Source organism: Pleurodeles waltl, chromosome 10 (assembly GCF_031143425.1).
Source record: "Pleurodeles waltl isolate 20211129_DDA chromosome 10, aPleWal1.hap1.20221129, whole genome shotgun sequence".
Taxonomy (NCBI): Eukaryota; Metazoa; Chordata; class Amphibia; order Caudata; family Salamandridae; genus Pleurodeles; species Pleurodeles waltl.
The window spans coordinates 70,481,371-70,495,358 of record NC_090449.1 but is presented as its reverse complement, the minus strand read 5'-3'; the positions used below and the strand labels follow the sequence as shown (position 1 = coordinate 70,495,358).

The following is a 13,988-nucleotide window of genomic DNA, read 5'->3' as shown; positions in this document are numbered from 1 at the left end:
AGGTTACTAACAGTTCTCTGCAGTGGAATCCTAAACTCACAGCCATTTTAGCGACATCCTCCTTTTGCTCCAAGGATGGACCCAGTTACTAAAGACATCTATCCTTGCTATCATCCTGAACGTGAGCTAGCACAGACATTACGAAGAGTTCCTCCAATGAGGATTCACGTAACGTAAAATATTTGGATTTGGCCTATGTGAGCTTAGCATGTAGCAATCTTTCAGTAGCATCAATAAATAATGGGAGAGGAAGGATGGATCTTATGCTCCCAACTTACAGTTGAGGTACAACAAAAGAAGAAAATAAGGATTTCCACACAATATGTGTAAAGCAGACAACTGACATCAGAATTCATGGTTCCAGTGACACTTTAAGGACCTAGTGCAGCTTTCAGCTTACGTCAAATGAACACCTTGGTAGGCAGTTCTAGCCTCTATTTCCTGAACATTATTCTCCCTTCAAGGGCATGCATAGAACAAAGTGGACAAAAAGAGTCAGAAAAGTTGAGCATTGTGCAATAATGTCGACTAATGAAATAAAAAAGAAAAACATAAAGCTCCTGATAATTTACAAGCCATTCCTAATCGAGGCACGGATTACTATCCTTTCACGACTTGTTTGGTCAAACACGCTGTACTAACCCAAAGAGAACTGTGCAGCAGAGTAAATACATTCTGAACACATCTTTTACTATATCCAACAGGCCAATATCATCTGACTGCTCATGAAAGACCACTACTATAAACTACTGTGTGAAGTTTGTTGTGAATAGAATATTTTATTGGTGAGAAGACACCTTGCTACGTGAAGAAGTTCATTAGGGGAGTATAACATTCATCTAGCATGCATGGGCAAAGAACGCTCAGGATGACGACAATACAACACAAGAGGAGGAAAAGAAAAGAAATATTAAAGCAGAAAATGTGAATAAAATACAAAAATTAAAATGATTAAAAAATATTGAAAATGTGTTTCACCCTTTATGGGGTGTGGCCAAGACTGGTGTGAACTTGACTGGTCCCTGGCTGTAGTGGCACAGTAAGCAGAACATATTGAGCGACTACTGATACAGACCGAAAGCTACAATTAACTCCGGCATCCAGTCCATCACTTTCTGTTCTTCTCAGCCCTTATCCCGGATTATAACGGACATGGCCAGAAGGAGGTCGTGTGACGCAAGATTCAAACTGCACCTCTCTGATGTGGCTCAATGGAGAAATGATTGCTCCTGTTCCTGTGCACAAGAAACATGGACTGGAAGTTTAGGACAGACTGTTGCTTTCAACAGGGCCCAGACTGATCTGAACATGCCTTGACCCCATCTGCAGTGGCACACTGAGTAAAACATGGCACGCTACCCGCATCAATAACAAATCATGGAGATTTATTCCAGCATTCCACGCATCGCTTTATGTTCTTCTGAACAACTAAATTATGCCTCGAGAGAACAGGAACCACAAATTCAACAAATCACCCTTGTTAAGAGAAATTTTTTCCAATGCTGGAATAGATTTAAGAGAAGTTAGTGAATAGCCTTAAACGTTTAAGTTTGAGGGTGTGCATAGTCTCATAGGACATTCCGGCCCTGGGACTAACACTTTCCGCCTTTTTCCAGGCCCTAAAACTTGCAGAAAGGTGGCAGATTCACAGCCTTGCTAGAAATCAAACCCTGATAGAATACTAGCCCTGGTAGAATTAGAGAGGTTATTATCAGAGCTTTGATATAATGAGAAAAATGCCACGCTACCTCATGGCCCCAAAAGGGACAATGAGATTTTATTTCTTTATTTATTTTTTACAGGACAAGTAGATTTCTGAGACACCTCATTTCTTTGACAAATACATATTTATAATCTTCTGCACCCTTATTTGGAATTGGTTTAAAAAAGAACAAACTTCAAACAAGTCAAACATGTATTCCAGTATGAAACAGGAGCTGGAAACCAGAATCAAGGGGACTGCCACCTAGGGGAATTGAAGGCCTATTGAGATGATAAAATTGAGGCATTGGGGAGGTTAGGCCCTAAGAATGTGCAGCTGCACAGCTACTCTTCAATTTCTCTAAGGCAGAATGTTTTTTCTTTCCTTCAAAGAGACATGCACCATCAAGAAATCCCATTATCCGTTTCAACAGCATATCATCACTAGATTTCTCATCATCCATCTCTACAGAATAGAAATCACTTGATTCCCAACAAGTCCATCTTTAAAAGAAGAAGCTAAGCAAGTGGATGCCATTTCCCAGCATTCATCTCACCAGGATACCATCTCCAGATTTCCTATCAGTGTCCCCTAATATCCACTACAAGATACCTATTACCTTGGACTGACCACATTGCAATCCTCTACATGACTCCATATATCACACCTCAGCATCAAGGAAAACCAAAAACAGGTTAAAAAAAATAACCTTCCGCTCCATCAAAGAATTGCATCTGGAAAATATCCAAGAACTAAACAGCCAGCTAGAACACTTCTTGCCTGCCACAAATGTTCATATAGTCCATGACATTTACAGCATTACTAAGAGGACATGTCATATGATTTGCTCCACTGAAATTCAATCCACCAGTTTAAAGGTTTCAACACCTTGGTACACTCAAGAACTTAATGAACATAAATGTGACCTATAAAAAGGAAAAAATGGAGCAGACCGAAACTCCTGTATGACAACACCTAATCAAAACAATCTACTCTAATCATTGTTCCCTCATCATCATAGCTAAAGCCTCTTACAACACAATTACCATCAGTCAAGAAACCAACAGAAGCTAAGCACTCTTCAAGGCTGTCAGACAGTGCACCAAAGCACTCCCAGAACCCCTGGCCATTGCTTCAGTTAGCAAATGTGGTCTTCACTAATATAGACAAAATCAGATTCAACATCTTTACCTCTGCCACAGTACTCTCACATCCATCATCTTCTTTCTATTCACAGAAAAAAACATCAAGTACAGTTTTCTACAGGACCACCAATCAGGATTCAGAACAACCTGCAGACCTATGAAAGCCACAACCCTATCCAATTAGTTCTGTCTGACCTCACTGGCCTTTGATACAGTCGACCATACAGCTCTGATCAACACACTGATATAGGATCAAATGAAATTGTTCACAACCTAGCCCACCAACCGACATCAGCTTGTGCAAATGTGTGCTAGAGGATCGCAGACACACTAAATCTGCTACGAAGTACCCAGGGCTCCATCCTTTCTTCCATCATCTTTAAACACTTGGTGTAGACAGCAACGCCCAGATCTATCAACACACAGATGATACCCAACTGTAGCAAAATATATCCACACCAACATACAGAGACTCTAATCATACCTTGAAATCATCTGGTCATGGATGTCAACTAGCTTCAAAAAGTTAAACTCCAAAAGACTGTATTCCTCTTATTTACCAACAGCACCAAGCAACTCCAGACGGAAGATGTGTCTCCAACATAAAGCTATCGACTGAAGACTAAGCATAATCCCTGGGATAGATCATCAACAAAGCTCTCATTCATGTGATACACTGCAAAGACAACTAGGTCTTTTTGAGGAAAGAGAAACTGTTCCTCCCTGAAGATGACTTCCAAACAATTGCACAACCTTAGTCCTCTGCTATTTGAAAACAGGTAGAGTTTGTTCAGCAACACCCTAGCTCCTTTGAAAGGTGCCTTCTAAGTAGTAGCTCAGATCATCAAGGACCCCCACATTGGAATACCTATACTGCACTAATCATCTTCAAATTAAGCTGTATCATTTCTAAAGCCCTGACAAGGCCACAGCTCACCCACTGAAGAAACAAGACACTTATGTGGAGACAAGACCAGACCAGAAGCCTACACATCTCCAGACTGGAGACATGACATTGCAAGAAGGAAAAAACAAAACAAAAGGCAAGGCTTCCCTATACATGCCAGAAGGATCGAGAACAGCATCCCCATCAACACTGATCAGCACCAGCTCTGCTACAATTCAGAAAAAAGGTGAAGGCATACCACTTAAAGGAGCATTACTTTTGACCTAACAAACTAACCTTGATCTTCCACCAATAATACAACCAAAATACTACCACATACAAACATCAAAGAGCATATCCATCAAGTAAGCATGGCATCTTTCAATAGTCCAGTAGCATGCAGCCAGGCATTTCTGTGCACTGTTCCCTGTGCATGGGCAAATGAGCCTATGGACACCAGGCCAGAATTTAAGATTTTCATAACCGCATCTTATTCATCCCAAAAGGACACTAGGTGATCTTATGCAACATTGGATGGAGCTACTGTGCCATATCCTAAAAGGTGTCAGTAAGGTGTAGCCAGCACCAGTGGAAGTGTACCTGGAGACTCCAAAGGCTTTCTTGTCCCAGATGCTCAGCTTTAGAAAAGGCGAGTGAAGTTAAACATTTGCAGCGTGGTTTAGTTGAAAGAAGATGCTTAGGTCAAGTTCAATGGACAGAGACACTGATCTTCCCCCATGAATAGGAGTGTCCGAAAGTCTACAAATTATATTTGCATTTCTTGTTCTTCACCTTGACAGTTTTAGCTATCAAATTTGATTTTCCCAGATGCGGGTGACCGTTAGCAGTTTTCAGTTACACAAGACTTGGCTTCCAGTGATCGGACATCTTTGGGTGCATCAAGCGGCATTTCTCGCAGGATATTGAGTCATGTTTGCCACCCTGACACCATAGATGTTGTGTGTGTCCATGACAGACACCTGCTTCCAACATGTGCCACACTGATGACATCCCTCCTACACTGCCAAGATAATATTTAATTTGGAAGTCAAACATTTAGTAAATAAACAAAAATAGCAGCTGAGAAGCTCTGGACCTGCACTGAAGAGCGCAGAAGAAAAGAAGGAACATCAGCTCCTATACATGGCTCAAAATCATCATGTCAAGGGTGGAAAGAAGCTGCTACAGAGGCTGGTCGTGCCACATACCAGCATGCAGGACTTGATGCAAGTCTTTTCTGGATCTAGTTTGGTACCTTGGAAGATTCAAAAGGTGCAGAATCTCCGGGTATTAATGCCCATCAGAATTGGTCAATACAGACAACAAATAGGCTACTAAAATGATATTTTGTTTTAAAAATGACCTTTTTGGAAGAAATGGTTTTACTTTATATATACTTAATGCGTGCACTCGCACACATGAACTGGATTGTGAGTGCTTGTTACTTCAATGGCGATTCCCCTGAAGAGGAACCATGATTACAGACAAGTTGATTTTTTACTGTTTTTAAATCTTGAAACAGCAGAAGTGCTATGTAAAAATGAACTTATTGTTAGTACCATGAAAGAAAAGACTTGTTAATTTACGTTAGATTCCAGCACAGTGCCCAAAGATTGGACCGATGCTAACTATCCTGTCAGGGACACCTAGTATCCAGAGATGCTGGTGGAATAGCTGGAAATATCAAACTATTCCTTAGCCACTGTTTGGTAGTTTATAGTTCACAGGTCTCCTCAAGTGACCTACTGCAAATCAGCTTTAATTTCTTGCAGTGTACATCTAGAGATGATAGCTATAACGGCTGACCTCTTCTGGTGTCTGCCTATCCTGAGCTGGAATTGGTAAGCAAAATAAGTCAATATAGGATGCTACTGTAATCTAGACTCCAATATCTGTAATCAAAATGCCCTTGATATAAGGACAAGCTGAATGAACTCAAACTGAACACATTGAACCATGTTCATCCTTTTAGCCATTTTTAATGATCATGTGGACGTAAGGGAAGCGAAAGAGGGGTGTGCTATGTGTTTGCATGGCCATGTATGAATATATGGGAATCCAGTAACTACGGTATGAAAAATGCCACCCCACAAATCAAAACAATTAACATTCCGTAGAGAAGCTCACAACTAGAATAATACAACCACAATCTGATGGTCAAACATGTTTTTGAACCACATAAAACGCATAAAGGCAACATCAAAAGCTTATTATTTGGGAAAAGACCAAAATGCCAATAAAGCAAACCCTGTCCTTCTGAACCCTAAATCAAGAGCACAATTATTGCATCTGATAAGTAAGGAAAAAATGCCAAAAATCAAAACATGGTGAACCTTGCAATCAGGACATTAACAACAAAATTCAAACTAATAAAACTTTTGTGGATGAAGAAACTGCAAGAGCACAAGAATTATACATTCTGCCGTGGACTAAAAGGTGACAACATGCTAACTATTCTACATTAAGAGTAATTAACATGGATTCCCCCAGATAGTTCTCTTCTAATGATCCAGAGATATGGAATGTTCTGGGAGGCTGAATAAAGGGAGGAAATAAGGGAGTGGAGTATTTATGACAGAGCTTAACTTTGAGCTGGTGGTTGCCGATGTGGCCCACTGGCATTCATTTTGGGGACTGGGACTTATTTTTTATCATCAGACTTTGACCCAAAACAGAAGTAAGAAAAGAAAAAAAAAGGTGGTGGAAGAGAAGGACAGAAAACAATGAAAAGGAAGAAAGTAATGATAAAAAAGAACCTGCAAGAGTGAAAATAAAGGGGCAGTGTATGTATGGTAGTGAATAAAAGAGGGATGAGGTGGAGTCAAGGTTAGATTGCCTTTGCAACTTCTACAGTCGGCACCAGACTGCTGAGAAAACGTTTAGGCCTCAAAACTTCTTTTACAAATTAAACAGTGTGTGATATTATGGAGTGGGCTTCAGACTTTCCAACAATCACGTTGCTTAAAATACATTATATGAGAAGCTGAGAAGCAGGGCAGGAGGGGGCCTTAAGAAGTGGCAAGAAGGGAGACAATTGTAGATTGTGAGGGGTACTTTTAACTCGATAGACTGTAAAGCAGAGGCACGTGTGTGTATGTTTTTGTCTGCATGTAAAAATCCCAAATGAAATTTGACAAACATCTCTCCATATCACTGGTCAGCTGCAGGAAAAGGCCTTGTGTAGCTGCTTGTAACTCTCTAGAGGTGAGCTGTATGACCCTTGAAGTCTAATTCTTTGTCCTGGGTACAAGAGGGAGAGCAAGTCCAGTGTAGTGGATGGCACAATGGATGTGGCAGTCCACTAGTGGCATTTAACTTACAGACCTTGGATACATTTTGTACCATATAATAGGGACATACAGGTAAGTTAAAATACCAATTAGGTTTATCCGAATTTCATGATGTTGAAATGTGAAACACATGCACTTTGCCACTGGTTAGCATTAGTAAAGTGTGCAGAATCCTACAGATCGCAAACAAGTAGAGGAAAAAATCTGGGGGTACTCTGCACAAGAGATGGTCATTTCGTAAAGGCGGCATCTTCACCTCATAACAAAAGATCTAACCACTGCCTCATCAGGCAGGTCAAGGATTTTGCTCATTGATGTGCTTTTATGTCTCACCTTTCTACGCACTTCTCAACTCCCCACCCCCCATTTACTTTCAGTAATACTCTGTAAACATCTGTCAAAGTACTCTAGCTTACAAGTTACAACAGGTAGGAAATAAACCATTTTAATTTCATCTCACAGTTTTACCTAAAAGGAAAAACTTTCAAATCTATACAAGCTCTCCAGAGGTGTTATGAAAAAGACAATTAAAAAAATCAAAAAACGATTCATTAGCAGAAAAAAAAAATGCACAAGACCTACTCGAAATACACACATAAAACACCTCTTCCATTGACTAATAATAAAACCTAGCTGACTGCTGCCTTTTTCTCTTAAATAGCAGCGAAATTGCATAATTACCTATCACGCCGAGAGAGTCAACACCACACAGCCAACGGATGGTCCGAACTGTAAATGCATTTCTATTTGCACTGTGCTTTCTGTGTTTTGTGCTCCGAAATCTATGATGGTTAAATTATGATGTGCCACACAGCACAGCATGATGTGAGACACAGCACAGCATGATGTGCACGCTGCTCTAACTTTTTGATCTGTGAGCAAACCCTACTTGCAGTAAACTCACTGTGATGCCCTGAACTTCGCATTTCTCTTCACTTGGCGCTCCCTTTCCCCTATGCACCTGCCAACAGTTGAGTTTACAAATAGAGGTATTGACATCTTTTCGCCCTCTGCACCTTTTCTCGCCCACTGCCTCAAGGGAGAACGGCCACTTTCTACTGTATGTGGAAGGAAAGCACTTTTTTTCAAGTGTTTTCCCCGTCAATTCATTTATTTCCTCACACACAGAGAAAAGCACATGCTGCAAGGTCCTCCTTTGTCTGACATACTGAACTGGATGCCCTTTGTCTGGGCCAACACTGTCCTCAGGTATCCAAGGCATACCTATCTGCCCTTTTCTCCTTCCAAGATTTTCCAATGACCCACAAAACACTTTTTGTGAATTTTCACTGGTGTTTAATAACACATTCTGAGAAAGGTTTTTGTAAATGTGGCATTGTTCATCTTTATCCTCATTTTAGCCTAATCCTAACTCCAGGAAAAAAAAGCAGCATTAAGCAGAAAGGTCCCAGCGTGGCAGTCAAATGCAAAGGTAGATAAAGAAGAGGGAGTAGGAGAAGTTGGAGCATAGCAGGGCGCAGCAGACAGAATGCCCCAAGCAGTAGGAGGCAGACAAAGGGCACCGAGCAAGGGGCAGGAGGACAGAGAGCATCTTTACATTACCTTGCTGGGCTTGAATTTCAGGGAGTACCTTTTCTAAGACCGCTAGAGCTTTTCTATGATATTCTGCTTGTGCTCCTAATAGCTGAAGACAGAATCCACCCCAAAAAAATGTATCACACACATTAGCGTTAGATGAAAACAATAAATTAAAAATAAACAGCCAATAAACAAAATTGTGTATGTAACATGTAGACAATGAAAATATTACACGTGAAAATAGGTAATAAATTCAAAGAGGTGATATGAGCATAACAGCCAATGAAATGAGACCCTGGTGAAATCCACAGCTCAGAAAAATAATATTAACCACTCTATCCTGCAGGTAGGCCAATACTGTGTGCAGATTTTATGACCATAATAATTTATAGTAGAAGCCCTGCATGGCCATCTCTCTATTATAGTTCACTCTCATCATATCACACTATGAGGGTCCCTCCATCATGGTAGCAGTTGCAGTTGCCAACTGTACTGGGTGGCTACACTGCTTTTAAGCAACTCAAACAAGGCCTGGAAATTAAAAGAGCTGATCTCATTCACAAACTTCTAATTTATTCAAAGTTAGTCTAGTCCAGTATTAAAAAGACATCTATATGGGAGTTCTCCTAAAAAGCAAACTGAATACCCAGAGGACGTCAAGGCCGGCAAACTCAGCACAGCCCACCCAAAATGCAGGACATCTTAATTTACACCAATAGTTTACAATTCCTTGCCTAAGTACTTTAGGGCCTGTTAGATACTTGGCATCGCTATGATTTTTTCTGGTGCTGTGCATAGGCTATCCATGTTTCTTTGGTTTTGAGGATGGCTTTCTTTGTGGCACAGCAATCTCCCTTATCCTACCATGTACTCTTCATCTCTACACAATAGATACATAAATTGAGAAGGAAAACGTTACTTACCTTGTAAGCATCTGTCCATAGCATGAAGTGCTGTAGATTCACATGCTATGCATACCCCTCTTCTTTAGTGTTGGGCTTGGATGTATACAACTTGTTTTTGTTCAAAGAAGTATTTTGAGTTGTGAGGTATAAATACTTTTCCCTTAGTTGGCGCTGCGCTTGTGCATCATCAACTCCACAGTTAGATTGTTTTCCCGCATCGTGGGTGAGGATGGAGATAGAACATAAAATATCATAAAGGAACAAGTTACTTATCTTTGGTAATGCCTTATCTGGCTATAGATTCCTTACCTTTGAATTTTCTCCAGATGTCATATTGGATCTGGATTTTGTTTTGTGAGAAGTTCTCCTGCACACCAGTAGGTGGCTTTGATCGGCTCGATGTGGTGTCTCTGGTGTCATCTGCAGTGGAAGTTACGTGTGCAGTGCCTATGTAGGCAGCACTCCAGCGTGCTGACATTTGTTCTTTTCTTTCTGTGCCATTCAGCACAGATTCTGGAACAGCTACCTAGTCCGTCGCTTTTTGACTGAGCTTTCTTTGACTTTATGTCGAAGCGTTTTGAGTGTTGTTCTCCTGGTTTGGTTGGTATGTCCTCTTGGAAGGCTGGCTTTAAGCCCTATGGTGCTTGTCACCGATCGATGTTGGTGATAGAACCCGATCTTGTTTGCCTTTAGTACCTTGAGCGCGATCACAACGTGAAGACCTGTCACAACTGCTGCACCATGATCCTGAAGGCCTTGTGGGAGTGGTCCCTCAAACTCCTCGTGGCTCAAAATGCAACACCGCAAAAGTCTCGATCTCGGTCGACAGGAAGGTCCCGGGACCAGTCCTGAAGTCTAAGATCATCCTCACACATGAAGTCCTCACAAGTACGGAATCTCAAGCTGGAAGTCTATCAGATATGTCAATGCAATAGAAAAAAAGCAGTGGAAAAAGATGAACCCTATCTGCAACAACCAACAGCTTCCTGGGATGAGGGTGGAGCATGTGAATCTACAGCACTACATGCCAAGAACAGATGCTTACAAATTAAGTAACATTTTCCGTTTGGGGCATGTGTAGCTATAGATACAAATGCTGTGCATAAACTGTAAAGCATTTTCCCAACTAAGGCAGTGGCTAGCCGGAGGATGTTGCAGACAATTGGAAAGGTGTATGCAGGATAGCTTGGCCCAGCTGGGCTTGCTGTCTCGCTAGGAAATCAACACAATAGTGTTTGGTGAAAGTGTGCAGTGTGGACCAGGTAGCTGCTTTACAGATGTCTGCATTGGAATGTTTCCTAAAATACCATTGAGGCTGTCTTTTTACATGTAAAATGCGACCTTGGAGGAGCAGGGGAGCTGGTTTCTGGCTTTAGCATAGCAGGTTTGACATGACTAGCCAGCGAACAATTCCTGCTTTTGAAATGGCAGTCCCTTGGTGTGGTTCTGAGAAGGCCACAAATAGCTGTTGTGTTTTGTGAAATGGTTCTGTCCTATCATTGCAGTACATGAGGGCTCTTTTTACATCTCGTGTGTAAAGTGTCCGCTCTGCTACTGAGTTTGGATGATGCAAGAACACTAGCAGTTCTATAGTCTGGTTAAGGTGGAAAGAATAGATCACCTTGGGTAGGAATTGTGGATTAGTTTTAAGGACTATCTGGTCAGCATGAACCTAACAAAAAAAAAAAAAAAGGTTCCTGTAACGTGAATGCTCGAATCTCGCTTACCCATCTAAGGAAAAGTAATGGAGATTAAGAAAGCCACCTTCTAGCATCAAAACTGTAGAAGGCTAGAATGAAGAAGCTCAAATGGAATGGAAGCCCCATACATCTTGTAAGGACTATATTAAGATTCCAGGATGGAACTGGGGGTATATTCTTGAGCCATTCCATGAAAGTTTTAATGACCGGGATTCCGAACAAAGAGGAGTGTTCTCTATCCTGTAAGTATGCTTCTACTGCAGCTAAATGTAGACGAATACATGTGTAAATCAGGCCTGAAGGCTGCAAATACAACAGGTAGCAGACAATGTCTTGCAAATTGGGTTTTAGATGACAAATGCGTTAGGGTAGACAGTAATGGACAAACTTCCCCCACTTTGTGGCATAGCAGGCCCTAGTAGTGGGATGACAAGCTTCCTTGAGGATGATCATGCACTCTGCAGGTAAATTTAGGAAACCAATCTCTAGGCCCTCAGGTACCAGATCACTAGATTGACTATTGAGAGTTGAGGAGGGTTGTGAAGGAATGGTTTCTTACTTGTAATCCAAGTTCTCTCTCGGGGAATCTCCATTGAAATAATAAGCCTTGAAGAGTCCTGCCAACATGCAGGGATTCCGGAGCCCTTCTTAGATCGTAAGTGCAGATGTTCACCTTTCTTCAGGAAGGCCTGGCAAAACAGTTAAGAATAAATATTGTGCAGCCCATAAGACAGGCTATAATGGCCAATTTCTTCAGATTGCGTTTGAAAAAGGGTAATGTAGGTTTATGTACATCAATATTTAAGCCAAATTATTTGGGAAAAAAGTTGACCAGTTAAATCTTTTTCACAACCCTTTTTATGAAAAGGAGAAAGAAGAAGAAAACAAGGACAACGTACCCCAGAGGCTGCCCTTATGTAAATGTGAAAACAGCCTCTGCGCCTTTAAGAGCCCAGAGATGACCAGCAACCCATCATGCCCAGCAGGTGGCAGCTGTTTCAGATCTTTTTGCCGACATGTGACAGTGTCAAGTAGGTCCAATAATCATCTGTCATTTTCTCCAGGGAGGATGATTTTGACTTCAATTGAGATTCCCCCTGAGAGAGAACTGGTGTTACAGGTAAGAAACCATTCCTTCGGTCTCAGGACCCTCCATTAATAGTTGTAAGCGTTAAATAAAGTAGCAAGCCCATTCCCACCAAAGACCGGTAGAAAGGACAGAGAACACAATCAATTGACCATATTCAGCAAATACATTTCTCAGGGAGGACTGTCCGACTTGAGCATCTGTTTTAACATCTGAGTCCAAACAATAGTTTTTGGTAAAAGTTTAAACAGACCTCCAGGTAGCTGCTTTACAGATCTCAGCTATTGGAATATTTCTCATTAAAGCAGCTGTACACGCTTTCCCTCTGGTGGAATAAGCTTTAGGTCTACAGGACAGAGACATATTTGTTTTCTGATAGCATAGCAGAATGCAAGACACTATCCATCGGGATATGGATGGTTTGGATGTGGTTAAACCTGTATGGACCAGCCCATTGTTTACAAACAATTGGTCCGAAGACTTGTCTGAAGTCTAGAGAATGGGGTGTCCTTTCAGCTGGTGTAGAACGGTGCTGAAAGAAGGTAGGTAAAGAAATGGTCTGATTAACGTGAAATTCCGAAATAACTTTTTGTAGGAATTCAGGATGAGTCCTCATGACCACCTTCCCAGAATGAAAAACCGTGTCGGGTTTTTGAGAACATAACGCCTGAAATTTGCTAACCCTACTTGCTGATGATAGCTACAAGGAAAGCAACGTTCTAAGAGATATGTTGAAATGAGGCTTTATGAATAGGCTCAAAAAGGGGATGTACGAGTCGTGAAAGGACTGAATTCAGCTCCCAGGGAGGAGATGGATGCCTTAGGGGAGGGAACAACTTTTTCAAACCCTCTCAAAATTCCTTGATGACAGGAATTATTTAAAAAAGAGGACATTTTCTGTAGGCAGTAATTTTCGCCAAATTAACTTTTATACAAGAGAATTGTAAGCCTGATTTGGCCAGGTAAAGCAAGTATGGAAGAATCGCTTATTCTTGGCACTTGGTCGGATCAAAGTTCTTGCCAGAACCCCAGATACAGATTCTCTTCCATTCTGAAATAAGCAGAATGTATTGATGGATGTTTTGCCTTCCTGAGAATGTTCATACAGTCTTGTGGCAGATTTAAATGCCAGTATTGTACTAGCTCAGGAGCCATGCTGCCAAACTCAAAGGGGAGAAACTGGGGGAACCATTGTGACTCAGAAGTTCAGTCTGCACAGCAGCCTCATGTGTGGACACTTCAACATGTGGAGAAGGTCAGTGAACCACCATTGCCCAGAATACTGATCCCACTGATACTCCAGACACTCTTGAGGTGGCCTCATGTGGACACAGGCATTCGGAGTAATAAAAATGCATGAAGCCATTGTGCCGAGAAGAGATGACACTTTTCTCACCGTGGGATGAGAGACTTTTATGAGAGAGTGACACTTAAGTTGGAAACAGTCTCTCCTTCATAAAATACATTCTTGCCTGTATGGTGTTGATGGTGGCACCTAGGTAACAGAGAATGGACAGGACTAGAGGTCTATTTGTTTTGACTGACATGCAGTCCTAATCGGTGGAGGAGATTGCTCATCAACTGATAATTAACTTGGGCTTCTTGTGGTGTTGACGCTTTGATTAGGCAATCACCTATATATGGATAGGCAAATATCCTGAGTTTTAGAAGCTGTGCATTGACCACTGCCATGCTCTTCGCGAAAGTTCTGCGAGTTGAGTTGAGGCCGAAAGG

General features: G+C 41.4%; 1 protein-coding gene across 7 annotated transcripts in view; it reads right to left on the bottom strand.

Moving 5' to 3' along the window:
- ARHGAP17 (Rho GTPase activating protein 17) overlaps nucleotides 1-13,988 on the bottom strand; it is a 282,860-nt gene that overhangs the window by 82,556 nt on the left and 186,316 nt on the right. For all 7 annotated transcript variants that reach the window (XM_069209704.1, XM_069209708.1, XM_069209702.1 and 4 more), the window contains exon 9: nucleotides 8,587-8,668. In XM_069209704.1, the coding sequence (XP_069065805.1) occupies nucleotides 8,587-8,668 (82 nt within the window). The remainder of the gene's footprint in view (nucleotides 1-8,586; nucleotides 8,669-13,988) is intronic.